Source organism: Malania oleifera, chromosome 3 (assembly GCF_029873635.1).
Source record: "Malania oleifera isolate guangnan ecotype guangnan chromosome 3, ASM2987363v1, whole genome shotgun sequence".
In the NCBI taxonomy this organism is placed as follows: domain Eukaryota; kingdom Viridiplantae; phylum Streptophyta; class Magnoliopsida; order Santalales; family Ximeniaceae; genus Malania; species Malania oleifera.
The window spans coordinates 39,224,016-39,241,541 of NC_080419.1; the positions used below are offsets into that span (position 1 = coordinate 39,224,016).

Below are 17,526 nucleotides of genomic sequence, written 5' to 3' on the forward strand. Positions count from 1 at the left end.
TATTAATATAATAATACTGAAAATTAAATATTTCCATTAGATTCTTCTTTCAGTTGTGCTCAAATATTTTGATATCTAATATCTCTCTCTCTCTCTCTCTCTCTCTCTCTCTCTCTCTCTCTCTCTCTCTCTCTCTCACACACACATTGCTTTTTAAAAGCAAATTTCTTTTTCGTAGATCAAGGAACAAAAATGTCTAAATATTTATTGCAAGTAAGATCAAAGAACAAAAATATTTTTTGAGTATTCATCTTAAGTTTTATATATCCACGCGCCAACTTCTTTGCAAATGTATTTTGTATCTTTATTACTTATAACTCTTGAGTTTTGAGTTTTGGTTCCCAAAACTTATTAAAATACAACAATTTTCTCCCTATAGATTTCCTTCTGACTTCCTTTTGGTTGCACAAAACAACAACCTTTATCCTCCTTATAATAGCCATTGTTAGAAACCCAGAGCTATCAACCAAATGTCACTCATTTAAATTCTTCTTCCATTTCTTCCATACAAATTTGTTAGAACTAGTAAATAGTCATAAGGGAGTGCACATGAATTAATTTTTTGATTTTTGCCCATATGATTCATGAGAAAAAAAGAAAAGAAAAGTCAGTTAATGGTACTTAGATCATTATTAGGCAAAGTTCCCTTTCCAACTAGCATTCCTTTTTCTTTTTGTTCTTTTTTTTTTTATCCCCCAAAATTGTGATTCTTAGATGATGTGCTGGTAGAAGTCTTGTGTTAAAATTCCAATGTGTAAGAATTTTTTGTCGGGAAAAGGTCAAGGAAATTGATACAAAATGCTTTGTTTTAATTCATATCATGCAAGCAAAAACTAAAGAAAATATGGGTCAGTGTTTCTTGAGATAGGCTAGTTTGATATACAATTACCTATTTTCTTAATTATGATATATTCCTTTCTCCATTCATAGCAACTCCAAATATTGTTGAACAAATAATTTTCATATGTGTTGAACAAGTAAGACTTGTGTAATCTTGAGAATATACATACCAATAACCATAAGGGTTTGATGAATAACTATTAATGTTATTATAATAACTGGATACTAACTTGACTTTAAAATTTTCTTTTAGCTCATAACTAAAATTTATGAACAATGTGATCTATTGTAGACTGACACTGAACAAGCATATCACAATTTTTAAAAAAAATAAAATAAAATAAGTACAACTTTTTATTATAAATTTAGGTAAAGATGTGTTAATATTTTATAATTCCAAATTTAAAAGTTTTAATTTTATTATTGTATCGTATTTAAGTAATTATAAAACCATTGACACGTGTGTTTTACAATATTGAAACTATGTCTGTATTGTGTAATGTTTCTCCATATTTCTCTTAAACATATTAAACTCTTTCAATTTTTTATACGAATACATTATTGCTTTATAATAATATTTATTTTATTTTATTCATAAAAATTATATTTATGAAGAACAACAATACAATTTTGGATTTTTCAAAAAAATTATAAGAAGTGTGTTGGCATTCGCAATAGAAGAGGTATTACATTGGGATTTTTTACAAAATAAATAAAAATAAAATGCATATTTATTTGCTAGATTTTCATGTAAAGTTTTACGAAATTCTAATTTCAATTTCTATTTCAATTTATCATTTGTTTTTGAAAAATGACCCTAAGCTTTTGCAATGGTCTTTTGTCTGCCGATAATATCATAATACCAGCTGCAGTCACTCCTATGATGCCAATCACAGAATACCAAAAAGAACTGAAATTGGGACCATTTACTTAATATCTCCCTCTCTCTCTCTCTCTCTCTCTCTCTCTCTCTCTCTCTCTCTCTCTCTGTAAAGGGATAAGATCTTGGTTTCTGTCTCTCTTTCTCTTTGCAAAGGGATATCAGAGTGTTATTACAAGGGAAACAAGGCCATGCTCTGCCTAATATATGTATGCTTCTTTATTCCCTAGCATTCCAAATTCTTGAAAACTTCCAACTAAATAAATCAAAGTTTTTAAATCCTACTCGTAAGATGCGCAAATTTATCTAATCCTGAAACTAGGGATCATTTATTTTATTTGTCAATTGCTAAACAAGCTTACAATCTACTAGAAGAACATTGAGTTAAATGGGACTTCCTCAAAATGGATGAAATTCTAGGATAGGTTTCTTCATTAAAGAACACGCACTTTGAGAAAATAGGCAAATTGAATTAGGCAACTACAATATATCAAACCTGAAAAACTAGGAACAAAAAAATAGTTCTAGAAGCCAAAGCAAGATGTTTGCAGATAAAGGGATTTGAATTTGTAAATGAAGAATCAACAAGATCTTGAGGCTATGTCAGAGTTTAGAAGTAGTTGAAAATTATTTGGATTGTTGTTTTCAGTTCTACCTATTGTAAGGCTGATTTGCCCATGTTCCTTTTTATTAATATATGATGCTTAATTCTTTAAAAAAAAAAAAATCTAAAAAAATTGATTGTAATTTTTTTGTCAGGTTTGGAAGTGTTAATAGTGTTTAAAGTTATTAAAATAAGGAGTAACATTACAAATCATCTACACTACATATGTTTTTTCGTCAAGTACAAGCTCGGTATCTAGACTATACAATGGAAAGTAATTCGTCTCCCATCTCAACAACCCCCCCCCCCCCCCCAATTGATTCATACCTAAAATCTCCAACCCAAAAAAGGAAATCAAATTTTAACCATATAATAAACCACCTAAGTGTATCACTCAGGTTTCCATCTAAGCACATAAATACACACTGAATCATTGAGTGTTTGGTTGGGGCAATTTCGTCTTGAAATATATAAAATTGCACTGTTAAAAAAACATATGTTCAAATTTTGAAAAAAATTTCAACCGTAATTGAAAGCCTGCATATCTTCATATGAACTAGAGTCCAATCATGCAAATAAAGAAGCATTATAAGTTTAAATAATTATTAAAATAAGTTATTAATTAGAATATAAGTTCAACCTTACAAAATCGACACATAAAAAGGCCCAGAAATATGCCTTAAATCCGCAAAATATAATAGCTTCTCATATAATCATAAGTAGCTAGGCAATTATTCAATCTAATATTGTAGGCTATTACACAAGCCACATTACAGACAGTTGCGACAGTTAAAACTTTGGCCCATTAGGCAAAATAGTTCCATGGATAGAGGCATGTCTTCACTCAGGTTTCCAGGAAGACAGTGGTGGAGTTTCCGAGTCTTTCCAAGTGACAGAGCCGGGTCTCTGTCTGTCCCCCTTCACTGCAGCACCAAGGGATTCCAATTCAGCCATTTCGACCGGTGTTAGTTTTACAGACAGAGCACCCACGTTCTGGTTGAAATTTTCAAATTTCGTGGTTCCAGGAATTGGACAAACATCGTGCCCTTGGTGATGGACCCAGGCCAGAGCTAGTTGCGACGGAGTGCAACCCTTCTTTGCCGCCAGTTCATTTACCCTCTCAAATATGTACTTGTTATGCTCGAGATTTTCAGCCTGGAACCTGGGTAGAGTCTACAGCAAAGGATCATGCATTTCAGCATCCAAACTAAAAATCTAGTATTGATCAGAAATCATCAGTAAAACTAAGTGGATCCTAAAAAACAAAATCAATGCCAAGATATTTCAACTGTAACCCCGGATTAATCATACGTAAGCTTGAACCAGACGAAGCTTTCAGTGTAAAGCATGGCTCACTGCATTTCCTATCTAATCATTATTACTCATAAAATTCAGAAATCTTTGGCAATTTTTTCCGCTCAGTATAGAATATTCTGCCATTCTGATACTTTGAATTAACAAACCATGGCCAAAATGCCGGTTATGCAGTCTATTAGAAGAAATTTTATTGGGGCAAAAAAGTAAGATGCCAAAAATTTAAGGCTGAATTTTCGATTCCCCCACAAGCCACCACCTACGAAACTCTATTTTTGGCCTTTGTCCTATTCAAAAATGGAGCCATTGCCTTTGACTTAAATGGGACCACTGCAGAAATTGTGACCAAGGCAAAGTGATGCTACAAATCAAGAGTGTCACTTGAGTATAAGTCTCAAGTCTACCATATCTGTCAGCTGAATTAGCTTGCAAGGAGATAAATTCAGAGCACTCGCAACAATTTTAAAAATGATGCTACTTATGGTACCTTTCGGTAGTCATTATTTGTCAACTTCTCAACTATGTTCGGACCATGGGAAAAGAACCCGTTTCCCAGAGGACTAAATGGAACGATCCCAATGCCAAGTTCCCTGAGAACAACATAAAAAGAAGAAATTAGATTTATGAGTCGATGGATAATCATAGGCGTTAAACGTCTAGATGTAACATTAATCAATGCTTGCCTGCAAGTCGGAATTATTTCTTCTTCCACATCTCTCGTCCACAAAGACCACTCCAACTGCACAGCCGTTATTGGATGAATTGCATGTGCTCTTCTAATTGTTGAAGGACAGGCTTCAGAAAGTCCTATATATTTTATTTTACCCTCTTCAACTAGCTTCTTGAGCTCTCCGATCTTGCATCAGTATGGAGAATAATAAACCTAAATTAGAAGCTTATTTGAAAGAAACATTATAGAGAGGGAAGAATAATAGCAAGAACAAAAACAAATAAATAAATAAATAAATTTCATGTCACTCCCTACTTTATTACAATCTCTTTAGTTAATATTTTCATCGGTACATTTAAATATTTTAAATATGTGATCAAAACAATAAAATTAAAAAAATACAAATTAAAAAAAAAGTTATTATAATAAAGATAAAATTTATTATAATTATTTTACTTTCAAGATTTACTTTACAATAACAATTTTATTGGATATGATAACCAAAAATTAGTAAAATTATTACGTAATTGGTTTTATTATTATTATTTAAAATTTTTATATATTTTATTAAAAATTTCACTAGTGAGTTTATCCCACATTTGAAAATTAGAGTGAATGATGGGTGCTTATATACATGGTTGGACCTAAGACCCAATAGGAAAACCCACTAGGCTTAAATTTTTAAGTCAAGTTGGTGTTCACTCATGTGTATCAAGCCCATCCATATCGCATTTTCAATTTTTTGGAGCATTTATATAATCTGTTTTTTTATTGTAAAAAAATAGAAATGCAAAATCAGAAACACCAACAATACCAAACAAGCCTTAAATTTTCCACTATCCCAATCATTAAGTCGTATTTAAGTCTCATGTCTCTAACTGAGAGGATTACCTATATTTTGAGTTTTGACATAATTGTCACTAAGATTATGTTAAAATACACATGCTCATTGCAAAAATGCTAAAATAATCAAGTCATGGAGATTTAAAATTTTGAATCTGAAATATAAACCCATTTTAGAATTCCTTTCCCTTTTTGGGCAAAGGAACTTGGACAGAGTTCTCAGGTTAATTTCATGAAGATATATATTATAACTAAGCTTACAGAAGAAGCATCAAGACAGGGCAAACAGTAATTTGAAAGAAGCAACATATTATAAATTTCAAGAAATTGAGACAAAAGGCAAGGTCCAGGGATATTCTTTTTTTTTTTTTTTCTATTCCGGGCTTTTCAAATTACGATTTTGTAAGGGCATCAATTAAGTTTTTGAACACCTTCCATATGACTATTTTCCTTCTGCTTAGGAAATGCAAAGGTGTGGATGTCCACATTCACGGCGAACTGTAAATTATTGCCCAGACTCTCAACAACCAAAACGACGAACAATGTACTAGCCACAAGAAAACAAGAAAGAGAGCAACAAATTCAAATCACTCTCAGATGTGTCTCGAGTCTTGACAATAATAAATTAATACCCAGATGGGTTTTGAGTCAAACCAGCAACAAAGGAAAATGCCACGACGAACCAATAAAAAATTAACCAAAGGGGGCAAATTAAAACAAACCGTGACTTCAATAGGCACTTTCTTGTCGATGCGATGGACATAATAGAGATCGATGCAGTCAATGTCTAGGCGCTTCAAGCTCGCCTCGCAGCACGCTCTCACGTACGCCGGATCGCCGCGAATCTGCATCTTACCGTCCATGAAACTGCACGCAAACTTGGTAGCCAATTGAACCCTATCCCTCATCCCTTCCGCCTTCAACGCCTGCACTTCACTTCGCTCCAACATTAATTAATTAACCCACACGACACAATCAATTGATCACATAAACATTTACAAAGAAATTATAAACCACCTTTCCGATGAGGAGCTCGTTGATGTGGGGGCCATAGACGTCGGAGGTGTCGAGGAAGGTGACGCCGGTCTTGACGGCGTGGTGGATAAGAGGGATCATTTCAGCGTCGGGCTTGGGAGGGCCGTAGGCGTGGGACATGCCCATGCACCCAAGTCCCTGAGCGGAGACTTCCAGGCCCACAGATCCTAGCTTAATCCTCTTCACTGCGGTACTCATTTTTCAGAAATTCTTGGGCAGACGGGCCGGCTCTGTATGTGTATTTTATGGGGGAAAGAGTGTGTCGCTGCCTTGGGTTCATCGGTCTCTCTGCGCGCTTTTATAGGCAATGGAGTGGGCGGCATTGTCGGAGGGAATCGAAGGTTGTGAGAGTTGGGGATGAGGCGGGGGAGAGTGGAGAGTGAGCGATAGACTGATAGCTGCCGGTTTGCATAACATCAGTGCTAACGTCTGATCATCGATCGATGACGTAAGCGCTGACGTTTTTGACAATATCGCATAAGTCAAAATGAGATGGACTTTCTTTCTTACCCAAAAAAAATAAAAAAATAAAAAATTGAAACAATTGATGCATGTCATGTGCGTCCCATTTATAACCCATATTTGGTTAACGTTCCTTTTTTTTTTTTAAAAGTGAGTCAAATGTCATAAATTTAATTGGACATTTGATTTGTAGAATTTAAGGACCATTTAATTTGTATTTTTATTTCTAAATTTTAATTTTTGTTAAAAAATTATGAATTTTTAGCTTAATTTTAGTTTTTAAGATTCATACTACACAAAATAGAAGATAAAATATTTTTCTTGTTGTCCAAAATAAATTTTTACTTCTTATTTTTAGATTTCAAAACAATTGCAAAAAAAAAAAAAATTGTTTAAATTTTTCACAAAATATATATATATATATATATATATATATTCTATTATTTAGTATCATGAATTTTGGTGTTTAAATTTGAATTTATGTGTATTTAGAAAAACTCAATACATAATTTATAAAAAAAATAAAAATAAAAAATCAAAGTATTAGAGTCTTAAATTCAAAGACCACTAGGCCCGAACCTCCTGGGTGTTCGTGGACTACTCTCAGCCGCCCGAGCCTCCTGGGTGTTTGCAGATGGCACCCAACTAGAACTCCAACAGCAAGAATGCCCGAGCTCTCCTTGTTCGTAGACTGCTCCCAGCCAGACAGTAGTACTAAAAGCTTCCTTGCATCTCCATCCTTCAAATTTTGTTTTTAATTTCGGTTTGGAATCAAGAACTACGACTGAATCCAAACCCCATCTGTGTTCCATTTAATTTTTCATTCTTAATTTGATAGTATAATTTTCTAAAATTATTTGTGTTATCTTTAGATTTGTGTTTGTGATTTTGTTGAAAACTGTTCAAGACTTATTGTTTTTATTTTTGTGCACTTGTTATGTGTTGCAATTTCATATTAGAGTAGCGTTGTGGGCTGTTTTGAAACTCAAAGAGAATGGAAATTAGCTTTGTTTACAAGTGCATAAGATGTTTGAAAAAATGTCCTATAGAATATAAGCATTATGATTTGTTGTTTATTGTTGAAAATAATTAGATTAGATGATATTAAATGATTATGGTTTAACTCTTCAAAGCAAAGAAAATCATAATTCATTCAACACACGTCCATAAACTCCTCAAATTTATGAAAAATAGTAATGTTAGTGCTAAGGTACGTTGGAGAATAATTCTAATTTATTACACCAAAGGTGTTTGATAAAATGTTCCTTAGAGTATAATCATTATAATTCTATTTTTATTATTGAGAATAGTTGGATTAGATGATGTTAATGATTGTGTCTAACTCCTCGAAGCAAAGATAACCATAATTTGTTCAACACACGTCCGCAAACTCCTCTAATTTATGGAAAAGAGTAATGTTAGTGTCAAGGTGCATTGGAGCATAAATTGAAGAGAGAAGTGAGAGAAAGTCTGAGAGTAGGAGAAAAGAGAGGAGAAAGGAAGGAGAAGGAGAAAAGGAAGGGAAAGAGGAAGAAGGAGAGGGTGACCTAGGGCCGAGGTTGCTTGCCTAAAGGGGAAAAAAAGGAATTTATAAGGAGAGGGGGGAAGCCCTACACACACGGGTTGGAGTGGGACATCTAGACCCGGCTACATGGGCGGGTCACGGGTCACATATGACATATATTTTTTTCTTTTTTTTTTTTATTTCTTCTTTCCTCTTTGTTTTATTCTTAGCGAACGATGATAATTTTTTGCCATTTTAGAGCCTGTTTCTCTCAAAACTCAAAACATGGAAGTTGTAAATAATCTTCTCATCTTACTCCAGGATTTCGAATCGTCTAGATTGGAGCTTGGACGGGAAAATTGTGTGCAAATTAAGAATTGGTACCGGTTTTAGATTTCAATAATTTTCTTGCGATACAAAAATGTCAAAAATTCATAAATTGCTCAATAAAACCCAAATATTACAATTAGGACACCATGTTAAAATATTGAGAGTAATTAGGTATTTAATTAAATATATAAGTTTCAATGCCTAAATTAAACCACCTAATTACGCAATTTAAGCGCGTAATCACTAGGAGTACGCCTTTGAGTGCCAAGGGGCACCGATGCATGACTTGTGAGTGGAGTGAGGACTCCAACCTTTGGAGTTCCTAGGGTTCTACTCTTTTGATCCTCTCTTTCAAAATTCTCTTGTGCTGCTCTATGAATTTCTTTCTTTGAACTCTCTGTGTGTTGAGCTCTCTGGGTATATCCTTTTGGTCTAAAAGACCCTTCAATTTATAAGGTGCAGCTATGTTTAGGTCAATTTAGGCAGTGTCCAATCTTTCCATTTTTTCATTATTCCCTAATTGTGCTTTCCTTCCTACAGCAAATCAATCCCCCCCCCCCTCCCATCCTTGTGATCTGGTCGATTCTCCCTTCAATAGAGAGTCTGGCCAAGTATATGGGGGAGACATCCCAAAAATCTCTTAATTAATTTCAAATTTCATTATTTGTGCAGATTGATCTACCTTCCTTTTTGGTGTAGGTATCTTTGGAGTGGCCATGGGATATTCCTACGTAGAGAGGAACTTCTACTCAGAGGGGAGCCGCTCGATTCTTTTATTGAATTAAGGATTTTTAGTGTATTTTTCATCTATACTCCCCATATGTATCCTTTTATGTATTTGAATTTGTACCCCCTTGTATTGTATTTGGATATGTACCCCAATGTATATGTATCCCATAATAAAGAAAACTTTGATTTTTATCTATCAGCCTTGTGGGGACCTAACTTTAGGAAATTAAAATAGGACTCAAAAGATATTTTATTTTAAATAGGACTCAAGTGTAACTTTGATTTAAAAAAATAAGAACTTAACGAACTGACTTAGCAACAGGGACTTGATTTCAAAAGGACTCAATTTGCAAAGACTTACAAATACTTAGCGATAGGGACTCGAAAGAAATAAAAAGGCTTAGCTATCAAGGACTCCAAAATAAAAGGACTTGATTAACAAGGGCTCGATTTTAAAAATAAAGAAAATATAAGGACTTAATTAACAAGGACTCAATTTTTTAAAAAAATAAAGAAAAAAACATGGACTTAACCAAGGACTCGATTTTAGAAATAAAAGAACCTAAATAACATGGACTCAACTTAACAAGGATTTGATCTTAAAAATAAAGATTTAAATGAAGGAGTCGACTAATAGGGATTTCCATAACAAGAACTTATTCTCAGGGAATTATTAAAATGCATTTGATTTCAAAGACACACGAGGACTCGAACAGATGCTTCAAAGAGGGCCTTCCAATTTCTGAAACACAAAATTGACTCTTTTTATGCAAGTCACCATAGAGTGAGGAAAAGAGAGGTCCGGTAAAAATTGGGGTGTCTACAAGTACAAAAATATCTTTGCAATTTTCCAATTGTGAATAGAGATCAATTTCTATTTTTTTTTCCTTATGCAGAATGATACACTTTGCAAACCTAACTTCATTCAATCAAAAGAAATGGCAAAAACTTCAGTTTTGTAGAGACAAAAGAACTTCATAAAACTCCAAAGATCAATAATGTGGAAATTACAAATTATGCCCATCTTTTCTTAAGCATAGGCGTTGAGGGGGAACGTAAAATTTTCAATGGAATAGAGAGTAGAGACATCTTCAAAAATTATGGTCCTTGAGAATGTTTATATAATATCTCTTGTTTTGTTAATAAGTGCAGTATAAAGAATTCTATTATAGTTTTGGCATCAAATCCACAAATACAGACAACTATTGTTAGTCTTCCTTTATATTAATTAAGTGATTGTTCATGAAACAAAAAATTAAAAAAAAAAATTGTTCGTTTTGCTCTCCTGTTAGTACAACTTCATTATATTTATCTTAAAATGATTAATAAAACAAAATATTTTCCTTTTGTTTCATATTTTTGCAAGTATATAACATATTCAATAAATACGTTGGAAAATGTAGTGCTTTGCTATTCATATTAAGTTAAGTATGGACACTTCTTATGAACTACTGGAGTGGTGAGCCTAGTTCACATACCAACCATCTCCACCTTCATCTTATTACTTGTTTGTAAAGTTTTAATTTTCAAATCTTTATTTATTTCAAGTGCAAAAGACACTCACTTCTCTCGAGATTTTGTAAAAAGACAAATACCTCCCTTAATGTTTCAAATATCACAGACCTCCCTTGAGATTTCAAAAATATCGCAAACTTCTCCTGAGATTTGCAAAAAAGATGTAGACATACCCTCAAAGAACTTGTGTTATTGTAAAATATAAGGGAAAGTTTGTATCTTTTTAACAAATTTAGGATAAGTATTTAGAATCCTTGAAACCTTACGAGAGATCTATAGAATTTTTTTAAATCTCAGAAAAGATTTTTTTCTTTTTATCAAACCTAGAAAGAGGTCAATATCTTTTATCTTTATTTTAATTGTGTTAGTAAAGATAAATGTGTTGTGTATTTCCGTTGTAGAAATTATATATATCTACCACTTCGTCTTCTCCCCTTTTTAGTTCTCTCACATTAATAAACACACCTCCCAAAACTAAAGCATGCATAGTTGCGGTCATGCTCAACCGTGTGCCCACAAGCTCTTGGTCTCTCTCCCTCTCTCTCTCTCTGCAAAGGGAGATGGTCGTGTTATTGCAAGGGAAATAAGGTCATCCTCTACCTAATATATGTATGTTTCTTTATTCCTTAGCAATTCCAAATTCTTGAAAGCTACCAACTAAATAAATCAAAGTTTTTAAATCCTACTTGTAAGATGTGTAGACCTAGTCCAGAAACTAGGGATCATTTATTTTATTGACAAACAAGCTTAGAGGTCTGCTAGAAGAATATTGAATTAAATGGGATTTCCTCAAACCGGATGAAATTCTACGAAAGATTTCTTCATTAAAGAATGCACCCTTTGAGAAAATAGGCAAATTGAATTAGGCAGCTACAATATATCAAATTTGGAAAACTAGGAACACTTTGCTATTTGAAGGGACAAAAATAAATCCTAAGATGATAACAAAGAAAAGAAAAAGTAGTTCTAGAAGCCAAAGCAAGACGCTTGCGGATTAAGGGATTTGATTTTGGAAATGAAGAATCATTAAGATCTTAAAGCTATGCCTGAGTTCAGAAGTAATTGAAAATTGCTTGGGTTGTTGTTTGTAATTCGAGTTCAGAAGTAATTGAAAATTGCTTGGGTTGTTGTTTTTAATTCTATCTAGTGTAAGGCTGGTTTGCCTATGTTCCTTTTTATTAATATATGGTGCTTAATTCTTTCAAAAAAATCTTTAAAAGAATTGATAGTAATTTTTTTGTTGGGTTTGGAAATGTCAGTGTCTAATATTATAAAAATAGACAATAACATTATGAATAATCTACACTACATATAAGGATGTGACAATTTTTAAATGTTTAATTCATAGCGCTACTCTTGCATATTCCGTAATATTAAATAAATATTTCATATCTATGTTTACATTGAATAAATAAACACATATGTGTTAATATGTAGACGATGCTTTCTCCTACTTTCTATTTAAGCTATGATTTTGTATAATAGATTATTTATCAATCATAAATGTTTGTCATTACACACATAAAAAGGACCAGAAAAATGCCTGAAATCCGCAAAATATAATAGCTTCTCACATAATCATAAGTGGCTAGGGAATCATTCAATCTGATATTGTAGCTATTACACAAGCCACATTACACTATAAAACTATGGCCCATTAGGCAAAATAGTTCCATGGATAGAGGCATGTCTTCACTCAGGTTTCCAGGAAGACAGTGGTGGAGTTTCTGAGTCTTTCCAAGTGACAAGGCCAGGTCCATATCTGTCCCCCTTCACTGCAGCAGCAAGGGATTCCAGTTCAACCATTTCTGACGGTGTTAGTTTTACAGAGAGAGCACCCACGTTCTGGTTGAAGTTTTCAAATTTCGTGGTTCCTGGAATTGGACAAACATCGTGCCCTCGGTGATGGACCCAGGCCAGAGCTAGCTGCGACGGAGTGCAACCCTTCTTTGCCGCCAGTTCATTTACCCTCTCAAATATGTACTTGTTATGCTCGAGATTTTCAGCCTGGAACCTGGGTAGAGTCTACAGCAAAGGATCATGCATTTCAGCATCCAAACTGAAAATCTAATATTGATCAGAAATCATCAGTAAAACTAAGTGGATCCTAAAAGAAAAAATCAATGCCAAGACATTTCAACTGTAACCCCGGATTAATCATATTTAAGATTGAACCAGGCAAAGCTTTCAGTGTAAAGGACACCTCACTGCATTTCCTATCTAATCATGATTACTCATAAAATTCAGAAATCTTTGGCAATTTTTCCCTCCCAGTGTAGAAAATTCTGCCATTCTGATACTTGAATTAACAGACCATGGCCAAAACGCCAGTTATGCAGTCTGGTGCAACATGATTCCAATCCTAATTCTGTGTTCAATTTTTCCGCAGTAGTTCAGTCACTGATGGGAGTTCTATTAGAAGAAATTTTGTTGGGGCAAAAAGGCAAGACGCCAAAAAATTAAGGTTGAATTTTCAATTCCCCCACAAACCACCACCTACGAAACTCTCTGTCAAAACATTTGTCCTATTCAAAAATGGAGCGGCTCCATTGCCTTTGACTTAAATGGGACCACCAATGCAGAAATTGTGCCAAGGCAAAATGATACAAACCAAGAGTGTCACCTGAGTATAAGTCTACCATCCCTGTCAGCTGAATTAGCTTGCAAGGAGATAAATTCAGAGCACTCACAACAATTTTAAAAAAATGCTGCTTATCTTACCTTTCGGAAGTCATTATTTGTCAACTTCTCAACTATGTTCGGACCATGGGAAAAGAACCCCTTTCCTAGAGGACTAAATGGAACAATCCCAATGCCAAGTTCCCTGAGATCAACATGAAAAGATGAAATTAGAACTACTAATTGATGGATCATCATACACATTAGACATCTAGCTATAACTTTAATCAAGGCCTTGCCTGCAAGTCGGAATTATTTCTTCTTCTACATCTCTTGTCCACAAAGACCACTCTAATTGCACAGCCGTTATTGGATGAACTGCATGTGCTCTTCTGATTGTTGAAGGACAGGCTTCAGAAAGTCCTATATATTTTATTTTACCCTCTTCAACTAGCTTCTTGAGCTCTCCGATCTTGCATCAGGCGAGTATAGAGAATAATAAAGATCAATAAGAACTTCATTTGAAAGCAACATGAGAAAGAGGGAAGAATAATAGCAAAAACAAAAATAAATAAACAAATTTCATGTCACCCCTTATTTTATTACAACATGTTTGATTATCATTTATAAAACTAATACATATTAAAAACTTAATTAAAAAAATACTCATATTTATCTTTAAATCAAAATATTATAAAAATATGATCAAAATAATAAAGTTACAAATAATACACATTAAAATTAACTATAATAAAAATAAAATTTATTATAATTATTTTACTTTATTGTTATAATTTCAAATTTTACTTTACAATAAAAATTTTATTAGACATGATAATCGAAAATAGTAAAAATATTTTGTAATTAGTTTTATTATTATTATTATTATTATTTAAAATTTATGTATATTTTCAATTTAATTATATTTAAATTTATAGGATCATTTAAGTTTTATTTTAATTAAAAGTGTATAAAAAATAATTTAATTAAAAAAATTTTATTTCTGAAAATTAAAATTTCTAACAACAGGCTACCAAAATAAATAAAAATGTTAAAATTTGATTTCCAGTTTCTTGGCAAACAACTGAAAACCAGAAATAGAAAATTTACAATAGAAACAAAAGCGTATATAATCTGCTTTTTCACTAAGAAAAAAAAAAAACAAAGAATCAGAAAATAGACCCTTAATTTTGGGCTACCCCAATCATTAAGTCTTATTTAAGTCTCATGTCTCTGACTGACAGATTACCTATATTTTGAGTTTTGACAGAATTGTTACTAAGATTATGTTAAAATACACATGCTCATTGCAAAAATGCTAAAATAATCAATTCATGAGATTTAAAATTCTGAATTGAAATATAAACCCATTTCAGAATTCCTTTCCTTTTTTTGGGCCAATTGAACTTGGACAGACTTCTCAGGTTAATTTAAAGAAGATACATATTATAACTGAGCTTACAGAAGAAGTATCAAGACAGACCAAGGCAAGGTCCAAGGATATTCATTTTATTTATTTATTCCGGGCTTCTCAAATTATTATTTTGTGGGGGCATCAATTAAGTTTTTGAACACCTTCCATATGACTATTTTCCTTCTGCTTAGGAAATGCAAAGGTGTGGATGTCCAAATTCACGGGGATCTGTAAATTATTGCCCAGACTCTCAACAACCAAAACGATGAACAATGTACTAGCCACAAGAAAACAAGAAAGAGAGCAACAAATTCAAATCACTCTCAGACGTGTCTTGATTCTTGACAGGGCAGTTATTTTGAAGAGCTTCTCTTTGAAAGGGTCCCTTTTGGTACGATGGATACCAATATCTTGATTCTTAAATTGCAGACAAGCTCAGATGGGGATGTACTCTGTGTGTGTATAAATAAGCAAATACCACGAATCTGACAACAATAAATTAATACCCAGATAGTTTTGAGTCAAACCAGCAACAGAGGAGAATGCCACAACGAACGAATAAAAAATTAGCCAAAGGGGGCAAATTAGAACAAACCGTGACTTCGATAGGCACTTTCTTGTCGATGCGATGGACATAATAGAGATCGATGCAGTCAATGTCGAGGCGCTTCAAGCTCGCCTCGCAGCACGCTCTCACGTACGCCGGATCGCCGCGAATCTGCATCTTACCGTCCACAAAACTGCATGCAAACTTGGTAGCCAATTGAACCCTATCCCTCATCCCTTCCGCCTTCAACGCCTGCACTTCACTTCTCTCCAACATTAATTAATTAACCCACACGACACAATCAATTGATCACATAAACATTTACAAAGAAATTATAAAGCACCTTTCCGATGAGGACCTCGTTGATGTGGGGGCCGTAGACGTCGGAGGTGTCGAGGAAGGTGATACCGGTGTTGACGGCGTGGTGGATAAGAGGGATCATTTCAGCGTCGGGTTTGGGAGGGCCGTAGCCGTGGGACATGCCCATGCACCCAAGTCCCTGAGCGGAGACTTCCAGCCCCTGAGATCCTAGCTTAATCCTCTTCACTGCGGTACTCATTTTTCAGAAATTCTTGGGCAGACGGGCCGGCTCTGTATGTGTATTTTATGGGGGAAAGAGTGTGTCGCTGCCTTGGGTTCATCGGTCTCTCTGTGCGCTTTTATAGGCAATGGAGTGGGCGGCATTGTCGGAGGGAATCAAAGGTTGTGGGAGTTGGGGATGAGGCGGGGGAGAGTGGAGAGTGAGCGATAGACTGATAGCTGCCGGTTTGCATAACATAAGTGCCGACGTCTGATCATCGATCGCTGACGTAAGCGCTGACGTTTTTTATAATGTCGCATGAGTCAAAATGAGATGGACTTTCTTTCTTACCCAAAAAAAATAAAAATAAATAAAAATTTGAAACAATTGATGCATGTCATGTGCGTGCCATTTATAACCCATATTTGGTTAACGCTTTTTTTTTTTTTTTTTAAAGTGAGTCAAATGTCATAAATTTAATCGGACCACCCTACTATCTCAATGCAGCCTGGGGACATGATCAAGGGGCAAACTTACATTAAGACTGGCCCTACCATCTCAATACAGCATAGGTTCATATAGATCAAAAGTGTAGTGCCCTTACTAGCAACAGATCCGTGCCTACACTATCAGTCTTCAGGATTCCTAAAGCATATTGTGCAATTTAAACAATTTAAACACTCTTTTGAAATCATTTCACAAAAAACATCATTACGTGAAATCCGGCCCGTGGCCGTCAAATAAACTTCCTACATTTTCACAACAGTTCTAGTATTTCACAACATCAACACCTGCCACACAGTTTTCCACATTCGAAAACAACCCGCAAGTAAATATAAACAGTTAATATCACGGTACAGAGTTTAAATAAAGAAAACAACATTTCTAACCGGTGAAAAGGTCTGGAATGACAAGTACAATATTCTAAAAATATAACATTTGAATTTGACCAGTTGGTTTTGAAAAATAAAGTCGATTTACCAAAAGTGAGGCTCGAAAACCCTAAAATCGTCGTAACTCAATATGTAAAAGTTATCTCAACATTTCAATCGATTCATATTGTATAAATCACTGTATTAACATAACCCCTTACTTGCGTGTGAATCGGAGTCTGAAACGACCAAGAACTCCAGCCCTAGCTTTCTGAACCTCAAACCTAAACGGTTCAAAACGACGACACGAAAACCCAAAAACCTAATGCTCAAAGAACAACACTTCAGTATAATCTCGTATACTATAAATCTACTGGACCAAAGGCAAAAACCAACCCTTATCTCAATTTTTGGGAAAAACTCGAAAATCTCTGAAATGAAATTCTGATCTGTAGAACCTATAGAGATTTCTTCCCTGATCACGTAGTGACGTCAGATCATCGATTCCGGCAATACACGACCCAAAAATCTTAGAGAGAGAAAGAAGTTTGTGTCTAGAGAGAGAGAGAGAGAGAGAGAGAGAGAGAGAGAGAGAGAGAGAGAGTGTGTGTGTGTGTGTGTGTGTGTGTGAGTGAGAAAGAAAGAAAGAAAGAGATAATGATAGTTTATAAAGAAAAACTTAACTTAACCTTTAAGTAATCAAAATAAATATCTCCTCCAAGATATTTATTGTAACATCCTCAAAATTTTCACCATTTTTTTTATAATAATAAATTACTCCAATGCCTGCATGTAATGGGCACCCCTATGTAGCGGAAAAACAAAAAT

The 17,526-nt window shown here is 34.1% G+C and overlaps 2 protein-coding genes across 2 annotated transcripts; both read right to left on the reverse strand.

Annotated features, from left to right (window-relative positions):
• Positions 1 to 2,913: 2,913 nt before the first annotated feature.
• Positions 2,914 to 6,571, reverse strand: LOC131151798 (probable aldo-keto reductase 2). The gene is made up of 5 exons (XM_058103214.1): positions 6,169 to 6,571; positions 5,874 to 6,077; positions 4,322 to 4,494; positions 4,126 to 4,228; positions 2,914 to 3,497 (listed from the first exon to the last, which is right to left on the reverse strand). The coding sequence occupies exons 1-5, from the start codon at positions 6,382 to 6,384 to the stop codon at positions 3,165 to 3,167; spliced, it is 1,029 nt and encodes a 342-aa protein (XP_057959197.1). The 5' UTR covers positions 6,385 to 6,571; the 3' UTR covers positions 2,914 to 3,164.
• Positions 6,572 to 12,198: 5,627 nt separating this feature from the next.
• Positions 12,199 to 16,055, reverse strand: LOC131151797 (probable aldo-keto reductase 2). The gene is made up of 5 exons (XM_058103213.1): positions 15,650 to 16,055; positions 15,355 to 15,558; positions 13,645 to 13,817; positions 13,448 to 13,550; positions 12,199 to 12,751 (listed from the first exon to the last, which is right to left on the reverse strand). The coding sequence occupies exons 1-5, from the start codon at positions 15,863 to 15,865 to the stop codon at positions 12,419 to 12,421; spliced, it is 1,029 nt and encodes a 342-aa protein (XP_057959196.1). The 5' UTR covers positions 15,866 to 16,055; the 3' UTR covers positions 12,199 to 12,418.
• Positions 16,056 to 17,526: the final 1,471 nt, after the last annotated feature.

What these genes read in the sequence shown, in the direction of transcription:
- LOC131151798 (XM_058103214.1), bottom strand. Translation starts at nt 6,384, where the DNA reads ATGAGTACCGCAGTGAAGAGGATTAAGCTAGGATCTGTGGGCCTGGAA. An exon ending in ACGAGCTCCTCATCGGAAAG is followed by an intron (nt 6,078 to 6,168) that starts GTGGTTTATAAT and finishes AGTGAAGTGCAG; the next exon opens with GCGTTGAAGGCGGAAGGGAT. An exon ending in CAAATAATGACTACCGAAAG is followed by an intron (nt 3,498 to 4,125) that starts GTACCATAAGTA and finishes CCTTTGCTGTAG; the next exon opens with ACTCTACCCAGGTTCCAGGC.
- LOC131151797 (XM_058103213.1), bottom strand. Translation starts at nt 15,865, where the DNA reads ATGAGTACCGCAGTGAAGAGGATTAAGCTAGGATCTCAGGGGCTGGAA. An exon ending in ACGAGGTCCTCATCGGAAAG is followed by an intron (nt 15,559 to 15,649) that starts GTGCTTTATAAT and finishes AGTGAAGTGCAG; the next exon opens with GCGTTGAAGGCGGAAGGGAT. An exon ending in GAAATAATTCCGACTTGCAG is followed by an intron (nt 13,551 to 13,644) that starts GCAAGGCCTTGA and finishes TGTTGATCTCAG; the next exon opens with GGAACTTGGCATTGGGATTG.